Here is a 21,853-nt window from a genome sequence, read left to right on the forward strand (position 1 = left end):
CCATACAGAAGCCTCTAGAGGGAGGAAGATTTACTTGCAAAGTATCTTCCTTGCAGTAGAAACGAGTATGTATATTTCGTAAAGCTCTGGGGGAAAACAAAACAAAACAAAACAAAATAAAACTTCTGCTTCAATATTGAGGATATAAAAAATTCCCGGGTTCCTAAACTCTAGACTCCAAACTCTGCCAAAATATACTTTCATATAGTAACCTCTTATTTAAAACTTGTTATTTCAATTATCATTTATCCTTTGAGATTATTGAAAAGTCAGCACACAACATAATAAATACCCTGTGAAAAGTTTGAACATTTTAAAGTTTTCACTTTATGTAATTTAGTTTGATTGAGAGTAGAAGAAAATATAGGAAAGTCCATTTATAGCGTCTTCTGTTAAAACATTTATCATTTATAATTCCATGCTATTGCACATGTACAATACTATTTTGTCTCTACTTTAGAGAAAGCACTACAAAGGGGTTCCTCCACATATTATTTCCAATAACTTAGGCACAACTGGAAGGCTTAGCTCAAATTTTCCATAATAATTTACTTTGTGCTCAGAATAGTCACGTGAAGTTTAAGCCACCAGAAAAATTATTTGGAAAACTGTAATCATAGACTGACATTCCATGAGAGCCAACGTAATTCTTAAACACAGAGTAGGGGGTTAAAATGCTTACTTTTCTCTTTTTAAGCGCTTTAGCAGAGAATAAATAGATTTAGTAATGAAGAGAGTCCACAGGGTCCTTCTAAGAACTAGTCATAAATCATGTTAAGCCATCTGCGATGCAGATATATCAGGGACAGGAAAAAGTCATTTTGATATCTGTTTTGCATTATGATAACCTTTGCAGGAGTGTTGAGTGCGTTTTTGCTAATGCTGACAGAATTGTACTTCTTACAAAGAAACAAGTGAAAATGTCTGCCTAAAAGTACAATTCAGCTTGTATTGTTGGGTCTGAAATGCTTACTAACTGACCAGATGGAGGAGAGGGAAATTCTGTGGTTATTGAGCCTGTTAGCCTTGATCCTTTGTCAACCACACCATGATGGGGGAAGAAGAAGACAAAAAAACTTCAAAAAGCAAATATGTTCCTCATCATAAATCTATAGTGCTGGGAAAAGTAAAATTGGATTGAATTCTACATTGTCTTACCAAATCCATGCTTAAAAAAACCCAAGTCACTCTTCATTCATGGTTCCACTTAAATCCACGAAGGCCATGATAGTATAGACCAGAGACTTGAAGAACCTTATGATAACAAATTAATGCATCCAGAAGCTCATGGAAGATGTCAGTGTGTGGAGCTCTACATCTCCAATGACAAGCCACCACAAGAGAACTTATTTCAATGGACAAACAAGCTTTAGGGTCAAAGGCACCACAAACTCTAAAAACTGTTAGAAATTAGATTTGAAATCATATTGTAACCAAACATATTTAAATATGTAACCCTTTAAAGTTGGAGCCATCAATTTTCTTAGATGTGCACTCCAGTCAAAATCAACACAGCTGGTTCATTATAGGGAAGTATTATAATTTGATACCAAACTTATTTAATGAGAAAATATTTGTTTTTCCTTTATCAAAAAGTACCAACATGCCTTCCATAGCATACAAACACAAAGGTTATATATTATGCATTATTAACTATGTTTTTTACATGTGGAAATTCAAAACTGATGGCATGAGACACACTCAAAATATATTCTTTTAGTCTAAACTCTGAAATTAGTGAAATAGTACATATTCACTAAAATAAAACCTAGAACATAGCATGACTGATACTTATAACAGGAACTTTAGAATCTGAATAATTTAATGACTGGCCATTTCCACTGCAGTTTACATAAAAAGCCCAACAAAATAAAACAATAGAGGGTAACAATTATAAACAATATATAAAAATAACTGTAGCCTGGCTTTGCCTGCCAAAACATTCTAATGATATTTGCTATAAGAGTAAATATTCCTGCATAGAATGCATGTGAATAGGTGGCCCAGGCATTATGTAGTAGGAACAGCAAAATACACAAGGGTAAAACCTTTATATGAAACAGAACAAATGACAGAATTCTATCAGACTATCTCTAAGTTCTAAGTCTAACTTAGTTAAAGGAGAATTTAGGTCTCATCAAAACCAACCAATTTACTTCTGTCTTAGCTTAAATAGACACATTAATGCAAACCTTTAGACAACCTCATCTTGCAAACAGTATAACGCATTGCTGTTTGGAAATGACAGGAGAAACCCAAAGTGGCATCAACAACCAAAAGGATAATTAAATACATAAATCAACCAATCAGAAGCCTAAAGAATTAAAATAAAATCCCAATGTAGGAAAAGCAAGTATAAAAATGGAGAAGGGTCTTCCCAAATCAAAGGAAAAAACTAACCAGCTGAGTTGGGAGTTGAGGGTGAGTTAGCTTGGCTTCCATGGGCTGACACATTGGTAGCAGTGACAGCTGTTTTGGCAGCATAAATATTGGCTTCCTCTTGAAATTTACCTATGTTCTTCTTGTACCGGATTCGCTTATTTCCAAACCAGTTTGATACCTACAAGAAGAAGAAAAATTTAACATTTCATCCTTTAGAAACACTACAAAAGAAAAATAGAGCTAATCAAAGGATGGAGAGGCAGGTGCATTGGTCTTATCTAGTTTAGAACTTGGCAACATCAATAAAAAGATCTGAAGTAAGAGTTTCAAGCAGAGCAACTACATAAAATGAGATTCTCTTGCTTATTATAACTAAAATTTAGCAAAAACACTGATAAACATTTTCCTATAGAGGATCTGCTCATTTAAGCTAGGACCCTTTAAATTTAGAGCAAGCATTTTAAATCTGCTTACCTCTTCAGTTATGACACTAAAGTATACCTAACATTTCTGGAGAAATGCCTCTTTAGCATTTGTCAATGCTAAAGTTGGCTTTGTGTAATTAAAATGCACAGATGTCGAAACATCCATAGAAAATCTATATCAACATATAGGTGCTTTCAATTTCAAATTTTCAGGAGTTAAATAACTTTAATAAGGACTTAGATTCTTAACTGCATTTTACTATGGACCTTATGATCAATATAATTCAGTCCAATAGCTTTCACTGAGTATTTTGTGTAAAGCTTAATATTATCTACATATAGAAAAACCAAAACATACAATTGATTATTCCTCTGAATTCCAGTCTTTACATGTTAAAGCCAGTAAACACAATAAACCTAATTTACTCGTTTGTTAATTTATTTCCATCATGTGGTTCACAGCAGCTGTCTTGGCTTGATTTGGCCTCTGCTCCCTTTATACCAAGACCTCTGCCAGACACAAGTGGAGACACAGTTAAATTTGAGTTTTACCCCCATAATTCTGCCTTGGGGAGGAAAGTTTTATATTCCATATTCTATTTCAGATGTAATTCTGAACTGAAATGTTGTGGTTTTTATATAATTACAAAATAAATTATAAATTTGGTGAGGGAAGGGGGAGTTGAACACATATGTACCACAGTTTACATATAATTCATATTTAATTCCCAACAATGGCATATAAAGAACATTCTTGCAAAACTATACTTATTTTTTAAATGTGTTAACAAAGTCAAAACATCTCATAAGTCTAGCCTTCAAAGTCCTATGCAGCTTATATTGTAGCAGAAATGTCAAACCTTTGTTATAAAAATCAAACTGTACCATTGCAGCATTAGTAAACAAAAAAGAAAAAAATCGATAAGAAAATGCTTTATTTATTGTAAATGCTTGTGTATTTAAAAAAAATAGTTAATAGGAGAAAGAAGAGCAGCACTTCTGGGTACATTTTAAGATCACTATATCTCTGATTTCACTTTAAAATTCATGTTTTCCTTGATAGAACTTTCATTATTCATACGCATCATTCACAATTATGGTTGTGATTAATAAGTGGAATAGGGAGGCCGGGCACAGTGTCGCATGCCTGTAATTTCAACACTTTGGGAGGCTGAGGCGAGAGGACTGCTTGAGTCCAGGAGTTCAAGAGCAGTCTAAGCAACATAGCAAGACCTCATCTCTACAAAAGAATCAAAAAATTAGCCAGGCGTGGAGGCAGTAGCTTGTAGTTCAATCTACTTGGGAGGCTGAGGCGGAAGGATTGCCTGAGCTCAGGAGGTCGCAGCTGCAGTGAGCCATGATTGTGCCCCTGCACTCTAGCCTGGGTGACAGAGTGAGATCTTGACTAAAAAATACATACATAGATACATAAACAAATGAACAAGCAGAATAGGAAGAGAGGGAAACAGGTAAAGAGATTTTTCTCAGGTAACTGCATGACCTGGAAGAAAGAAGAAAAAGATGGATGTAGTATGGGAGGGCTTTTGAGAAGAAAGGAAATATCTGAGGTCCAATTAAATCAGACATATGTCAAAAAAGTGAGACAAAAGAGGGTGAAGAGGGAAGATGCCGTGGGAATAATCCTCTTCTAAATGAGAAGACCTAGGAAGATGCTAGGTTCCTTCAAGCATTTCCTGAATTGTGCACTAGGCAATATCATATGCCCTGGACAATGTATACAGTCACCGTTGTCATTTATTAGCTAATTAGTCAATATTCATGAACTAGGGGCCTAATATGTGTTAGTCCCTAAGGATGTATACATGACAGAGTATGTGACATAAAATACACAAAAAACAGGTTTTATAAGAAGAGTATGATTCACATTTTGAGTGTGTTAATTTTATTTCATATTTCAATAAAGTTTATTTGCGCATCGCTTGTTTTCTTGTGAATTTTGACTCAAGTTACTTTATATATATATGCATTTAGATTCAAAAGTACCTGTGCAGGTTTGTTGCGTAGTTCTATTGCCTATTGGTAGGGTTTGGGCTTCTATTGCGCTCATCACCCAGGTAGTGGCCTTGGTACCCAATGGGTGACTTTTCAACACTTACCCTCTTCCTTCCCTCCCCCCTTTAAGAGTCCCCAATATCTGTTGTTCACATCCTTATGCATGTTATTTTGAAGAACATATGGGCAGAGCCATAGCGAAGTCCCACCTGGATATATGAATGGAAGTATATTTGTAGCTGTGAACATGGAAGGGTGCTCAGATAAAGTGTGTAGAACAGTGCTTCTGAAAGAAAGCGAGAAAGAAATGAAAGAAAGAAAGAAAGAGAAAGAAAAAAGAAAGAAAGAAAGAGGAAGGAAGGAAGGAAAGAAGAAAGAAAAAAAGAAAGAAAGAAAACCGTTCACGGACAGCTTGTTAAAACCGATTTCTAGACACTACCATCGAAGATTTTGATTTGGTGAAAGAACGTGTCCAAGGAGAGCTGCTGCCACAAGATCCTCTAGCAAGCTCCCAGGTGATGGATGCTGCCTTCTGCATATCATATTTCAAGTAACACTAGTATAGAAGGACTCTTGAGGTGGATTTCAGATGGATTTTAGTGTATGAGTATTTTTGTTTTGGGTCATGGAAAGAATCAATAGCTTTTAGTAAATTTCAAAAGAATTTATGACTTTAAAAAATGGTTAAGAACCACTGCATAGGCATGAAGAAGGAATCACAATCATTTTAGGGTAGGTAGAGACAGTAGGTCCTCTAAGAAGACTAAGCAGGTGTGACCCAGGGGGAGGGAGAAAAACCCCAGGAAAAAAAGTAGGGTCAAGGAAGCCAATGTAGGAGAATTTCAAGGGGGACTGGGCATGATAATTAACAAAAAAAGACAAGAATGACACAGCCCAAAAGGTATCTCCTAGATCTGGGAACTAGGAGGGAGATTTAATGAATCATGGGATTCCAACTGACTATGACCAATAGATGGAGCAACTAAGATCCAGAAAGATCCTACAGCTGACTCTTGCCAAAACATGCTCCTCACCTAATGTTCTCTCCATGACACCATGCCATACTGTCTCCCACTGGAGCTTGTTTGGCAGTGGTGGAAGAGCTAGATTGCTGTTGGGAGGGAAGGATGTTAGGGAGGAGGAAGATGGCGTGGCCTTGGCATGGTCAGAAAAAAGGGAAAGGTGACACAGGTCAGGATTTTACCTTTTATCTGGATATAATACAGATTAGCTACAGAAGGGTTTATTTTACCTTTAATATGGATTTGAAATTCTGAATCCCAGACTTGAAATTCAGACAACAGAAGGATTCAATTGTACTTTAGAAGCAGAAGACTTCATGATGAAAATTCACTAATTCATGAGTTAGTAATATCACTCATATCTGCAACCATTCCCCAATCATGCAGCAAATATCAAAAAGCATTCCATTTGTTTGTGGACAGGGGGGTCTAGATTTGGGTAAAAATAATTACAGACCTAGATAAAACGAGGCTACTTGAGTTTATGTCACTGATATTCCAATTTCCCAGAATCGTCAAGGCTGAAAATGACCTTCAGCTAGGTCAAAGCACTTAGGGAAGCCTGGGTTCATATGAAAGAACGTTTCCAAGGATAGCTGCTGTTTCAAGATCATCTATGGCTTGTTGAGAGGAGCCGGCAATCCCTTCATTGTGAATATCTCTTGTGTAGTTCTATATTCTGACCAGACCTAATTCTGCTTACCTAAACACAGGCTGATGGGATCCGCACCCTGCAGGGAGTAACAGAAGCCAGGATTCGATTCAAGAAAGTACAGATGCTTAGCTTAAACAAAACAGCATCTATCTTATTTGAAAAATGGAGTGTGAAGTTTCTCATTAGATGGGCTTCTCCTTCCCTCTCTGCTTTTAATGGAAATACCAGTACATTTAATTCTCTTGTAAATGAAATAATTCTGAGAAAAATTTTCTCTGACAGATTTCAAAAGTATCATTATTGGTCTCAACTAGAGACCACTTGTAGTATTTGAGGTTCAGATTGAAGAAGAAGTTTGGATGAATGCTTTGAGTGGACAAAAGTTACATACATATAAATATCACCTACTTTTCTACTTCATACTCATGTTGGAAACTCCGCATCTATAAAAATTTTATATCATGTATCTTTCCAAGTCAACAGGCACCTGTTACGGTTATTGCTCTTTGGGGGAAAGGGGTACTCAGTGACATTTTGTGCAACCATTTCAATGTAATCATAGTGACATGTTAAAATTCCTACACACCATCAGTTACAGAGTCAGCACATCAGGAGAAGACATTTAAGTTCCTTTCATTTAAAAGGCTGTGTAACAACTAGTTCCATTCATTGACTCTTAACGTTCCTGGGTTGGGCAAAAAATGGCTAAGGGATTGAATAAGTTTGAGAAAACAGCATGAGGAATGCAGATAACTTTCAAAGTACATTTAAGATACTTCACCCACTTGAAGCAAGAAAGGGCTCAACGGAAAGAACTCTATCCCTGTTTTTACACTGTACTCTATGTATTCTTCTCTTCTCTGCTGGTCCTACTCAAGTTTTGCCAGATATTTAACTGGAAACTCTCTTAGACACATTAAGTGCTTCCCTTGCACTTCAAAGCTTTAGTTGATAGACCTTTCAAGGTATGAGTGTCTAGTAAAGCAAGACCTTCAAGACTCTGCCTTGTGGCCAGGCTAGAGGCTGAGCCTTTTGAGGGGCTCCTTACCTGGGAGACTGTGATGCCACACTTCTTGGCTAACTCCTCTTTGGCTTCCTCACTGGGGTAAGGGTTGCTGAGATGGGAATAGAAATATTCATTCAGGATTTCCGTCGCTTGCTTGTTGAAATTCCGTCTCTTCCGCCTTCATAAAGAGAAAGGAAACAACAACAAAACAGTTCACACCGAATAAATATAAAAAGGGAGTGAATAGGATCGACTTCTGAGACAAATGTGTGAGTAAAAGGTAAACTAGAGGAGCTCTGCAAAAAACGGGCTGGATACCAAAGCTATCACTGAAATCATTTGTTCAATACTTCATTGTGTACCATCTGGGCATCGACGAGAAGAATGGTAACAGATATTTTTACTGAGTGGTAAAGAGCATGGCATTTTAAAATTCAGGTCATTCTGATTTTGAATCCTGGATCAATCAGATATAAACTGGGTGATTCTGATTGCTTCTCTAAGCCTCAACTTCTTCCACTGAAAGTGAAGAGAGTCATACTTACCTCACAGGGTGGCAGTTAAGGGAGAAGGAGGCCACGCACAGATAGCACTCAGCACAGTGCCTGTCACGTGGCAGATGCTAGGACTTAGTGGTGACAGTTTCTTCCTACCAGGTTCCAGGTATTGGGCCTTACCCCTCATAGCAATCAATCCAGGTTGTTCATTTTCCACAACTAGTGAGGTCAAAAATGGTTATTCCTACTTACCGACGGAGAACTGAGTTCAACGGTCCCTCAGCTGGCATGTTACAGAGCCAGGATACTAATTCAGGTCTGCTCTACTACAAAACCCTTTCTTCTCATTCTTCCATACAAACTGGCTCCTGGCAATTACACAGAGCCTCTGTAGCCATAAGTTAAAAATAAGTTATCATTTTCTTTCTGTTCTATCCCCATGTAAATGCATGCAACATTTTTCAACGGCATCTGGGGAAACGGGGATGGAATTGACTGAAATTAGCCCCCTGACGGCTTGACCTTCCTCAAAAGGAGAGAAGTGGCACTTCTTAAACAAGAACAGCTGCTAAATGGTAAAACAAAAGCCCACAGAAATCTTTTTCATATACAGGTTTCCAAAAGAAAGAAAGCCACTTTTTGAATAAAAGCATTTTTCTGCCTTAAAAAAAAGTACTAATTGAACTAATTTAAAGTGAGAATCACTTTATTGCTTCCTTACAGCAAAGAAAGGCCCGTGGATGGTTGGTTGGCCTTCCTTGAAGTGATGGGCCTTCATCTTTAAATTAGCTCTCTTAGCACTTTTTCCTTCCTTGCTTTTATTAAAAGTGTTTCCTTATGGAAAAGATTTCCAGAACATCTCTGATTATGCCAGGATATAGGATTTCCCAATTTAGCCAACAAAAAGCACTGATGGCCTTTCTAGACAGGAAATTCAGCTAATATTGTATTTTCAGGGTCCCTCTTGGATTAATTAAGACAATAAAGTGCCTGATTTTACCGGATGAACACCATCTGTCCACAGGTATTAACCACATCTGTCCAGAATATGCCAAGCCCAAGTCACTCTCCCAAATCACGCTGAGTTTCTGGGTCACTCAGCATCAGAAATTGTACAGATTGGATTAAAAAGCCCCCCCAAAAAGTAGGCATGTGGTAAAGGCTCTTGCATGATGGGAATTTGAGGAAGATAGCCAAGTGGCTAACAGTCTTTGGACTAGTTTCTAGATAACCTTTGGTTTGGCTTCTTCCCCCTTACCTAAAGAAGACTGTTATTTTAGGCCTGGGGAACTGGACCCCAAAGCCTCCCTAAGTGGGAGAGCCTCCCTTCGTTCACTCGGTTGTTTGCATTAGCATTACAGTGTATTTTTTGGGACTCTTCCAATTGAGCTCAAAGGAAGTCTCCCTGGAATGAGCCGGTGGTACGCGGATGGTGCAGACAGCTGTTCCTGGCTCATCTCTCCTTGCGATGTGCAAGCTTCCCTAGGTGGTCTCATCTACTCTGATGGACTCGCTTATCACCTCTTGCAGTAGCTGTCTCAATCTGGGGCCTTGGAAACCTACGATTGGGACTTTTCAGAATTTCAAGAAACCTAGTGAAGATAACACCTTTCGGACAAAAAGTTTGTTTGAGCTGAGACACTCGGTTTCTTTGCTTTGGCTTTAAGTGTCACCTGCTTGGTGAATTAATATTCGTGATTTGAGGCCAATCTGGAGCTTTGATAGCTGGGCATCTAGTTTTTCCATTTAAGAAATGTGAAAACTGATTCAATATTACTGAATAAATATGGTGTTTTAGGGAAAAAGAAATTGAATCATAGGGTTCATGGGAGAAATTTTTTAATGAAAGATTCATGACAGTGAGAGGTGCAGGCCTCCCAGACATCTATTCCTATCTACCGAATATGGCGTCTCTCACACTAATACCTCTCCTACGAGCCACTACCCCATTTACCACTGCATACTCCAGGTGCGTCAAATAAACCCTGTACTTCCAAAATTAGTATCACCTTTCCCCCGAATCATCTCCATCTTCTTTGGTACTCATGTTATTTAATGACACTGACATAGGCGTCATTCACTGTATTCGCTCATTAGTTCATTCACTCATTCTTTCAAATATTTGTGCACCTAGCCTGTGTCACAACATGGCAGCGATTCTCAGCTCCTCCTGCCTTCTCACTTCGTCAAATGACTGGCCCCAAGGCGGGTCCTGCCAGTTCCATCCTTTCAGATCTGTTCTTTTTGTTTTATTCTTGTTGCTGCTGCAGTTTGTGAAATGAGTTTAGAGGAGCCACTGCCTGTCATGCGATCGCATGATCCAAGAGTGCTTCCCGCGGTGAGCGGGAGGCTCCCTGGCTGTGCGGCCCAACTCGGTGGCCTCAGCCACATGTGGCTGTTGAGCAGCTGAAATATGGCTATGGTAACTGCAGAGCTAACTTTTCAAATTTTACTTCCTCGAACTTACTGTTCTTTTAATGACTTTGAATTGAAAATCAAATAGCCACACACCAGACTGTGCAACTCTGGATCTATGTATTCCAGAAACAGCCCTCAAGCAGCACTCCTGGAAGAAAAGCACAGCTCTAGGGACATCATCAAAAGCATAAAATGTCTTTGGAACTTCCTGATTTAGCCTACTCCATTATATACCATGTTTATCTTAAAACAGGAATATTTTCCTTGAAATGTTTGCACTGTGTTGCCCCCGTGTGGGGGGCACTAGCTTCAACAACAGCTCTTCACATGGTCTCTTCTCCAATTCGGCTCATCTTCAACAGACCCACTATAGGAATTTTTCTAAACTATAGATCTGATCATGTCATTCATCATATAAAATTTAATAATGATTAAGTAACAAAATATGTAACAATAGTAATAATAACAACATATAACACAGTAATGATCACTCTTATGATGGTTGACTTACAGTGTGAATACTATCTGCCAGACACTGCATGATGTTTGTTTTTCCGTATTATCTTATCTATTCTTGTTTACAGTAGGATTATCCCCATTTCACAGATAACAAACTGAGTCTTTGGGAGAATAAACCACTTAGCCAGGGTCGCAAAGGTCATCAGGGTTGTAGCCAGAATTAGAATCTGGTGCAGTTTTATGTGGTCATTTCCCACATTCCTTCCTTAAACAGCTCCAGGGTTTCCATAGGCTTCTGCCTATTTCTTAATAGGATCAATTCAACATCGTCACTGGTGCAGGTAAGGGTATTCAGTGGCTCTAAACCATCCCTAGGGCCTCATTTCCCCCAGCCCTACCCTCATTCTGCGCAGTTTCCTCTAGCCATACCAAGCGTGTCTGCATTCCCCGAAGACTTGTCGCTTTCATGCTCCTGCGCCCCCTCATACCACCCTGCATATTTCTCTCCCACAGCATTTGCCACAAGTTTCCAGATGTCTCCCCAACTACACAGCCAACTCCTCAACAGCAGGAGACATGTCTCACTCACATTTGTCACCCTCGTGTCTAATATACAGGAAGCATTCAAGTATGTCACGCTTGTTGAAGTCGAGTGACGTTGTTTTACTTTGCTCCTGTTATTCCTTCTATTTGGTCAACATCCTGATCCTTTGAGGTTCAGTATTGCCTTCCCCCTACCTGGTTCCTCCCTTTCAGTGTTGGTAGACGAATGGAATTAATGTGTAACAGGCAGTGTTACATGTAGTTGTGACAGTGTCTGTTTGCCCCATGAGATTGTGAGCTTGGTGAAACCAGGATCCACATTCCATGCATTCTTTTCATCTTCGTTACTCAACTTCGTTATTCCAATGGCTAATATAGCATCTGGCAGATACATGAAGCTCAGTTAGATAAATAAATAAGTCTAAATAAAGGACCAGTGTGACCAGACCTTTCTGGTTGTCCTTGCACTTTCTTGCCAAGGTCATTCCTCTTTGGTAATTCATTTTATGTAATCCCTTCCGTCAGGGCTAAGTGCAGAGGTGTACTTTTAATCACTTATGTTCCTATTATTATTTCTAGCAAAATGTTATAGGAAAGTTAAAATTCATGTCTGAAAATCATTTGGAGAGCTTATGGTTCTCTCTCTCTCTTAACTAAGAAAAAAAAATATTATTTACCGTCCTTACAATAAATTTACCAAGTGGTATGGCAGCATGCATGGTGCATAGCATCACGTGACAAATGCTGAATGAATGAATGGAATGTTTAAGGTAAACTTGCCTGATACAGTTAAGTCAACGTAAGGAAGAGAGAAAAGATATGGCCTGAGTGGGACAAATATGGGCTCAGATTAAGAGTGTGGTAGACAGAATCCTAGGATCCCAGACCCTGGTGTATACACCTTTCCCTTGAGTGGATGGGATAGTGACTATGATGGGATATTACACCTATGATGAGGTTATGAAACAATAAGATCACTAAATTAGTCAATGAAGAGGGAGATTTGATTAAAGCCTTAAGCAGAGTTTCTCCTGCTGGCCTTCAGGAAGAAAACAGGCAGCCAAGTTGTGAACTGCCTGTGGAGAAGGACGGCCTAGCGGAACGGAGTCCCTCAGTCTCACAATCACAAGGAAATGAACCCTGCCAACAACCAGAATAAACTTGGAAGGAGACCTGGAGCCTGAGATGAGATCACCACCTCAGTCTGCAGCTTGACTACAGCTTTGCTGGAACTTGAGCAGAGGGTCCTGCTAAGCTGTGTCCAGACCCCTGACCAACAGAAACTGTGAGATAATAAACTTGTGTTGTTTTAAGCTGCTCAATTCGTGATAATCTGCTACACAGCAATGGAACGCTAATACAATGAGTGTTCCACCACAAAGTAGCAACACTCAATTCTACATACCTCTTAGATTACAAAGACTAATCCTATTACTAAATCAAGTCCTCTTTGTATTTTATTTGTCTTCCATGAAATCTTTTTTTTTTTTTTTTATGAGTTGAGGCCCTTCCCATCAGAAGCATGGCTTGGAGTAGCATGTGAATATTGGCAGTGCGTGTGTCTTTCTTACTAAGGTTTGCTTAGCTATCTTTTCCAGTTACAGTTAATGACAATGGAAGCACTTATACGAATTCCTGGATCAGGAAGTCCAGTAAACATTTATTTCTGAGCTGGGAAAAGCCATTTGCTCAGCCTTGGGCTGGCATCTGGGGTTATGTTCTTCCACTGGTAATAAATATGTCCCCAAAGTTAAATGATAATGACAGGTTGGATGTGGTGGCTCATACCTGTAATCCCAGCACTTTGGGAGGCTGAGACAGGAAGGCTGCTTGAGCCTAGGAGTTTGAGACCAGCCTGGGAAACATAGTTTGTCTCTCCAAAAATTGTTTTAAAAAATTTAGCCAGGCATGGTGGCACATGCCTATAGTCCCAGCTACTCAGGAGGCTGAGGCAAAAGGATTATCTGAGCCCGGAGGGTGGAAGCTGCAGTAAGCCATGATTGTGCTATTGCACTCCAGCCTGGGCAACAAAGTGATACTCCAACTCAAAAAAACCAAAAACAAAAACAAAAACAAAAATGACAATTGCTTAGTTGTTTAAGTTTTGAATCTTGGAGCAGAGGCAATAATTCAAAGGTTGTAACCAAAGCAAGAAAAAGGCCTTGTCTTAAAGTGATTGTCCTTCTGGTGCCAACTGAAACAATCTAGGCAGAAGCTGGTAGAAGTGAAAAGAGCTGTATACAAAGCCTGCCTGGTTTTGTGTCTTTTAAAGTCTGACCTTCAACTAGGCACACTGCGAGAAGATTTCTAACGAGACAATGCTTCTGCTCCTCCCTTCTCTCTGATTTCTTTCTTGAAATGAGCCCAGTCTGGACCCGGCTTTTCTTTTTTTCAGTATGTGCCAACATAAATACCAACTCCAGCATTTTAACTAGGGGAGTTACCATGGGGATGTAAGCAACACATGCAGCATGGTGGCGGCTGTGGTGCAGAGGAAGGATCTAGATAGAGGCCACCAGTCACTTGCACTTCGCACCGTGCAGAACAAGCTGCATTCAAGAAGCCAGACTGGCAGCAGGCCACAGGGCGAGGGTCCTGCTTTAGGGTGAGACTGGCCATTCCCACTCCTTCACTATACCCAACTGGGAAAAGCCATCTTCATTTTTACTTTCTCTTGGCTTGTTCTATGGGATTCTATTGGCCCAGAGATGTATTTTGCTAGCTGGTATCCCCGTTTTGTTTTCCTTGCAATCCAAATCACAATGAAAAAAAGGGAGCTGTGAAGAGAAGAGGCCAGGGAGGTTTAAAGAGGTCTGGGGATTCCAAAGACCACAGTCGTGCAGAGAGAAAAAAATGCAGGTAGGAGAGTTGAAGAAAACATGATTGAAGGGGTGAACAAATTCAAGAGGAGCAGCAAATGTTTGCATCTGATTGAAAAGAGACAAAACTACAGATCATGATATGGTACAGACCCTGACAATTCTGATGCTCTAATAACAAAAAACATAGATTCGAATCATTTTCAGGAATTGAAATATGAATGATGATATCTGAACTCATAGATGACTCATTTAAGGCAAACTGTAGATCACAAAGCAAACCCACAGTCAGGAAATGTACTATACTTGTGAGATCAATTATAAAAATGTTCTTCTACAGTCCATGAAAAATATGATCATTGTAATATTATAGGCTCGATTACAGATGCTAAGAAGATCAAGGAATTCACATAAGTGAATAGAGTCTATAGAGTAGGGGAACCAAGAACTGACTACTCATCCTCTGTTTTTAGTTCTTGTCTCTTTTGAAGGATCTTTCTATCCACGCCTTTTTCAACTGAATGCTTGAAGATCAAAATAAGGGCATGAGCAGCAATGTCAGGCAGAAATCATCAAACTAGTGTGGCCCATTTCAGTCCACCTCTTTCCCCCTCTATGACCAGAGTACCATATCTTAATCACCTCTGTATTCCAAAAACTTAGCCCAGGGTATGGCACATGCACTCACTTATAAATATTTGTTGAACCAAACTGAGTTGCACTCTGCCTATCTGTAGTATGGAAAAGATCCCAATTGTCCAGCAAACAAATGACTTTTTGGAGAAAGTGTGTCATGGCAGCATACCAGCAAGAAGGCTGACGGTTGGTAGTTGCGAGACGAACCTGTAAGAAGGTACCCAGCGCTATGAAAACAAAAAAAATCCTGCCTTTCCTCTCGATGTAGCTGAGTTCTCCTTGCTGCTCACCCAGAGTGTGTGATAGTGGTGATAAAGTCACCTTCTCCAACCACATGACTCCCCGCGCTGTATGAAACCAATGGCCTTTCCCCTCTGGCAGCCCTCCGAGAACCTTCCTCAAGGCTACAATTTGGCCCAGAATTGAAGGGGTACAATGAGAGCCTTGAGAGAGGGCCAGCCGTGAACTCTGGCCCTGGATCAGTGACACCCCGGGAGGGCAGGGCCCGCCGCAAGCGTGACTCACCGTGCATCCAGAAATCGGGAACGCAGGATCATGACGGCCTCGCACGTGCTCTGCTTGAGCTGCATCTGGATGGAGCTGAACTTGCGGTGGATGATGCTGACCATCCGCTCGATCTCCTTCGGGGAGATGGGCCTGGTCCGGCTCTGCTCTCGCAGGAGATTCATCACATGGGTGGTGAACTCATTGCAGGCCTGGAATGGCGGGACAACAAACACCAGGCCATTGAGGGTCCAAGGCCTCAGCACGCACAAGGCCCTGACGTAAGGCTGGCTGGGTTTTTCCAGACACTTGTGCACACAGAGAAAGCTAGGATCATTTGTGGGATATCAGAAGGATAGAATACCATGAATGACTGGAAATCTCTTTTAGTCCCTGTAGCTCCAAGTTTGAGGCATAATGTTGATCTTTGCTATGGCAAAAAAAAATTGTTAAACTTCTTTTTCTTGGAGATTCTTTCAATGCATTTGCCCATTAAATAGTGGAGGATTTACAAGCTCACCTGCCCACATTGCTCTGAGTGTTCAGCAGTTTTGGACCAAGAATGGCATGACCCACGTGACCCACCTTCCCTATTCACCTAATCTCACCCCAAGTGACTGTTTTTGTTTCCCCAGATGACATAAATTCTCAAAGGCGAAAGTTTTGCCAATATGGAAGAGGTGAAAGAACAAAAATGGCAGAAGCACTAAAAGGCATCAAAATGGATGAGTTCAAATACTGTTTTGTGCAAACAGTGGAAAAAGCATCTCGATAGGTGTATTGCATCAAATGGAGAGTACTTTGAAGGTGGTTGAAGTTTAAACATGTAAGAATAAATACACAATGTTTGTAAATAAATTCTGTTTTGTGAGGGGTCTCCCCTTGTATCATGAACTTTCTGCCTTGCTCATTATCTCCGATAGAGGAGAGCTTCCAATGATTCAATTTTGGAAGCAAAAATAGCCAAAGGAATTTAACTGGATTCATTGAATTAAAGGCTTTGATAACTCTTCTGGGAGATTTCTCATCCAGAAGATATAAATATTTCTATTTCTAGTTTTATTTTATAAGAACTCCTACTGTGCTGGCCTTCAGAAGATCCACTATGTCGATAACAAAAAAGGAATCTGTCCCTGGGGGCCTCACTAAAACAGCATCAGAACATGATTTAGAAAAATACAGGAACTACCCCTGTAGGAATAAAACCTCCTGGGTTACAGACCAACATACCATCAGCTCTGGAGGTGGAGCTGGAGATCATATTTCCCTTCTTCTTTACAGTTGGGAAAATTATAGCCCAGGGAGGTGAAGGGACATTTCTAAAGGCATACAGCAAACAAGAAGAGGCAGAGGAAGGACCTGAACATTTCCCTAGTTCAGGTCAGGGTCTTTGGTCCTTTCGCAGAACCTCACCTTGCTCCTCTAGAAACTCCTGCCCTCTCTTTTAGTGACTATTATTTAGCATCCGTATCCTGGTTTCCTTAGCTGAGCCCACAACAAAACCTCTCTTCATAGATTCACTCACAGCAACACTGTAAAACGGTATTCGATTTGCAACAAAAAAGGCAAGATGATGCTTGGAGAGCTGAAGAACTAAGGAGTCAAAGATTTATCAACAGCAGAAACATGCTCATTACTGATAATGTTACATCGTTGTTGTTATACATGCCAATAGTGCAGTAACAATACCAATAGTATACATCTCCTGATTATTTAGCTAAGAAATCCTTTGAGGTTGGCTGACCAATGGCACACGGGCAGGTGCATCCACTAAGCTATATCTAAACTGGTGGGTGGGAGCCTGAGTTTTGACCCTGCCTCTGTGAATATTTGGGCAAATCCTTTCACCACTCACCTGAGGGTGGATTTAACCATTGCCAACCCTTCAACAAGGCTAACAGCACCCATGCTCTTTTGCTGTGACCTGTGGGTCCAGTACACTCCTCACATGAATGTAGCAGAGTGGCTGAGCACAACACAGACTGCTGGGTCCAGATTGGGACATGTTTGACTGTGGGATCTTCAAAACCACTTTACACATCTGTGTCTCATTTGGGAAATGGGGCTGACAATCCCCACCTCATAGGGTGGGAGATACTACATATGTGCCTGGCCCTACAAATGCATGTCATAACTACCTCTTCAAAAAACAGGTGACACAGAAATCCAATATACGTGGGTATGTTGATAATTGGGTAAACCTCTCCAGAGATCAGTTTCCCTTTTGGTCAATATAAAGGCAGTGATAAATATTTTCTTTCCTTTTGTGTGTGTGTGACAGAGGGGAGGGTTGGGGTCTCACTCCATCACCAAGGCTGGAGTGCAGTGGCATGACTACAGCTCACTGCAACATTGACCTCCTGGGCCCAGGCAATCCTTTTGCCTCGGCCTCCCGAGTAGCTGGGACTAAAGACGTGTGCCACCACACCTGGCTAATTTATTGACTTTTTGTAGAGATGGGGTCTCACTATGTTGCCCAGGTTGGTCTCAAACTCCTGGGCTCAAGCAATCCTCCCGCTTCGGACTCCCAAAGTGCTGAGGTTACAGGCATGAGACATCATGCCCAGGCACATAAATGCTTCTTTTCTACTCTGCAGACAGAAGCTGAAGACAAATCCATAGAAGATAGTTTCCATGCTCTCCACTTGAAAAAGTGCTACATAAACACAAGGTCTGGATTATAAACTTATTCTCCACCCAACTCCAGTTCCAGGAACTGTATAACAAGGAGAAGGAAATAAAACCCAGCAGCAAGTTGGCTGAGGCCACAGGATGGAGAGTGGAGGGCTAGACACCTAGCAAGCATCCCAGCCATCTTTCCAGGGAATCACAACCTCCCATGGGGCTGTAGCTCCCCCACCTCGCCTGGGCTCAAAGGGAGGAGGGGCTGGACAGGAGGAAGGACCATCAAGTGCACCAGCTCTCAGCTGGGAAGCCATGGTACTCAGTTAATAATGACGTGCTCCATTACAGTGAATAAAAATACTCACAATATCTGATGTTTATGCAGGGCATTTTTTTCCAGGGCCCTTACTGCTTTGGGATAAACAGTGAAGTTGTTTCACCCATTGCTGAGGTGGAGCAGAGCAGTTGCTACTCAGCTGCTTGGGAATGGTCAACAGAGAGCAGAGAAGAGTTCAAGTCCACATTAGATGGACAGAATATAAGGATCCAGATTTTTCCAGTACCAGAGCTACCCATACCTTTCCTCACATTCCCCAAGCTTTGCACTTTCAGAGGCAGCTGGGCTACTTCTGACAGGTCAGGCATTCACAGTGTGACAATAATGGAAATATTTGGGGTTACGACTTTTTTGGGGGGAGTAAAAAAGTCTCACTGTTGCCTAGGCTGGAGTGCAGTGGCATGAATACGGTAACCTGGTCCTCCTGGGCTCAGGTGATCCTTACGCCTCAGCTTCCTGAGTAGCTGGGACTACAGGCCATGTGCCACTTATCTTGGATAATTTTTTTAAAAAATCTTTTTGTAGAGACAAAGTCTATCTGTATTGTCCAGGCTGGTCTCAAACTCCTGGCCTCAAGCGATCTTCCCACCTTGGCCTCCCAAAGTATAGCCTGCCCCCTCACCCAGTTGCAACTGTTAATTAAATAAAATCCACGTGGGCTGAAGGTTTCTGTGCCAGAGATACTCTGCTGTTCACTGTCACAAAGAGAGTCACTTTCTGGAACTCAAGCTGCCCCCATAGGGTAAAAGGAGACTTTCTCCAGGTTCCAGGGCAGGAGTATTTCTAGGAGCAGAGAACTGAAGAGAAGCCCTTCAAAAATCTCACACAAGGTTGAAGCGTCCATCCTGCACTCTATATATCACATCTTCTTCCCTGACTTCTTCAAGGAGATGGACTACATTAAGATAAGGAGATGGACTCCATTGAAATATAGTCCAAGGATGAGACTAAATTTGCCTGCCAATGTCATCAATGAAAAAGTCACTGAATCTTAGGGTTCTGTGAACAAAATTAACACTGCCTAGTTCAGCATTAGCGATTTCATCCTGGCAACACCCCACTGGCATTATTTATAAAAGTTGAAGAACCCTGCAAAGCTACAAGAGGATCATTTTTTAAAATAGTGTTTGGAATAAAATTCATGTCTCTGACATTGTGGTTTTATCTATTAGAATATTCTAGCTCTTAAATACCTTAGCTACTAACATAATCTGCTGAAAAAGTGTTTTACCAATCCCATTTAATGAATAAAACAATTTTCTTCCTTTCTTTCTAATGAAAGTCTCTACAAGCCTTCTTTACTTAATAACCTCGGGGCAAAACAATGGCTGATTCAGGTAGGCATTTTAAAATTTTTTTCTTTGAGGGGGTAAGGAGAACTATGATACTAATTATTATGAGTTATCTACCACCATCATACCAAAACAAAACAACAGCATGACTATTACATAATCAACTTGGTAATTTCACATAGGTACTACTAAAATAGAGAGTGACGTTTTTACTTGATTGAGGTTTCCGATTTTAAAACAAAGGCCCCATGAGAAATTGTTACAGAGAAATGAAGATATATCTCTCAGACACACAGCTAGAAGGTTAATAGCATAATTTCCCTACAATCTGCTGTTTACTATAATTAACAACACAACTAATACTAATATATTATTAAGTATCCAGAGTATGTTAAGCAATATTCATTTCTTAACCATAAAATGCTCATATAAATAAGGAAATGATGTTTTTGTACTTTAAAAAATTGATAATAAGCCGGACTTGGCAGCTCAGCCTGTAATCCCGCACATTTGGGAGGCTGAGATGAGTGGATTGCCTGAGCCTGCGGGTTCGAGACCCGCCTGGGCAGCAAGACCTCATCTCTACAATAAAAACAAAAAATCAGCCGGGCATGGTAGCGCATGCCTGTAATTCCGGCTACTTGGAAGGCTGAGGCGCAAGGATCGCCGGAGCCCAGCAGGTCGAGGCTGCAGTGACCGGGAGTGGCCACTGCACTCCAGTCTAGGTGACAGAGTGAGACTCCAACTCAAAAAAAAAAAAATTGATAATATGGATGCTCCAATGACTATACTTAAATTTGCTGTGAACTGATGGATTAGGTTAGAAGGTTTTGAAAACTAGCTTATTCTTAACTCAGGTTGCCAGCACCATCGAGGAGCTGTTTAAACCTTCTTGTCTTCATCTGAAATGAGTAAAAACTCCAACAGCAACTGTACATTTCAGTAGGGTGTTTCCAAGTATGAAATACTTTGGCCTACATAACTGCCCTTCCTTCAGGTCCTTTTTTCTGAAAGTTGCCAATTTTCAACACCTTAATTATTTAGAATAGGTGGGTACCCAAGAAAAGTTTCAGAAGTCAATATTTTTGTCATTAGCTTCACTTAGGTGTCAGCAATATAGTCCAGGGAAGTCAGAGTGGAGTCAAGCACTGTTCTAATAAGAGCCCTGGGAAAAGAGCAAACTCTGTCCCTCACTGGATGACCTCAGAGACATCTTAACCTCTTTGATCTCCGTGTCCTACCTGTATCAAAATGGAGATGATGCCAGGACCTGTCCTGGGTGCCCAACCTCAAAACTGCTTTGAGGAGGAAGGGCAGTTATGTAGGCCAAAGTATTTCATAATTGGGAACACCCTACTGAAATGTACAATTGCTGTTGGAGTTTTTACTCATTTCGGATGAAGACAAGAAGGTTTAAACAGCTCCTCGATGGTGCTGGCAACCTGAGCTAAGAATAAGCTAGTTTTCAATACCTTCCAACCTAATATCATTCCAGTTATGGGTTCAGTGGAGGAAGCCACATTCTGGGCTCACCTTGTATCCTGCTGCCTGTCATGAGTTACCTTGGAGGATGGGTCTTGGATGGGTTGCTATGGCAGAGGCCAGGCTGACTGGTAAAGGTGATTAGGAAGAACCCAAGAGGCCAGCAAGAGATCTTTATAGGAAATGCTCCCATTGGCCTTCCAAAGCTAGCCCATGAGTTCAGGGCAGGCTCCAAATTCTAATACAATGGTCAAGGTAGAGAAGCTGCCACGGTGCAGCCAGCCATCTCAGCTCAGCATATCATGTGATTTGGGGAGGCGTCTACATAAGCCAACACTATGGCAGGAACATTAGTTCTTTCCCAAGAAGGCGAAGGATGATGACTCACAGGTCCCCCCAGAGCTCGCTTTGAATTCCCTCCCCTTCACCCACCCTACACCTTGTGTGATGATTGGATTTCACTGGGCTTGGCTTCAAATTTCACAGCAATTTTTTTTTCCATATTAAGAGAAGATTTTGTAGAAATTCATTCCAAAAGGAGATAGGAGTGCAATAATGAAACTTTCTTCACTTTAAATTTTAAAATGCCTATTTCTGTTTTAAAATTTAAATTTTCTATTAAGTGTGCATTTGCCTTCTACCTGGACAGTCAGAATGGACTGTAGACGGTGACCTGCCTGTTGCCTTTCCCCCTTCTTCTATTTTGGCTCTTTAAAAAAAAAAAAACAACAACAACGG

The 21,853-nt window shown here is 40.8% G+C and overlaps 1 protein-coding gene across 1 annotated transcript in view; it reads right to left on the reverse strand.

The window, feature by feature from the left end:
* Positions 1-21,853, reverse strand: part of LOC103263561 (pre-B-cell leukemia transcription factor 1) — a 57,541-nt gene that overhangs the window by 33,941 nt on the left and 1,747 nt on the right. Inside the window, exons 2-4 of the mRNA XM_008061237.1 lie at positions 15,401-15,591; positions 7,546-7,681; positions 2,401-2,560 (exon numbers count right to left, since the gene is read on the reverse strand). Of these exons, the coding sequence (XP_008059428.1) occupies positions 2,401-2,560; positions 7,546-7,681; positions 15,401-15,591 (487 nt within the window). The remainder of the gene's footprint in view (positions 1-2,400; positions 2,561-7,545; positions 7,682-15,400; positions 15,592-21,853) is intronic.

The sequence above is a fragment of the Carlito syrichta genome, unplaced genomic scaffold (genome assembly GCF_000164805.1).
Source record: "Carlito syrichta isolate Samal-C Ts95f unplaced genomic scaffold, Tarsius_syrichta-2.0.1 Scaffold305158, whole genome shotgun sequence".
NCBI classification, from domain to species: Eukaryota; Metazoa; Chordata; class Mammalia; order Primates; family Tarsiidae; genus Carlito; species Carlito syrichta.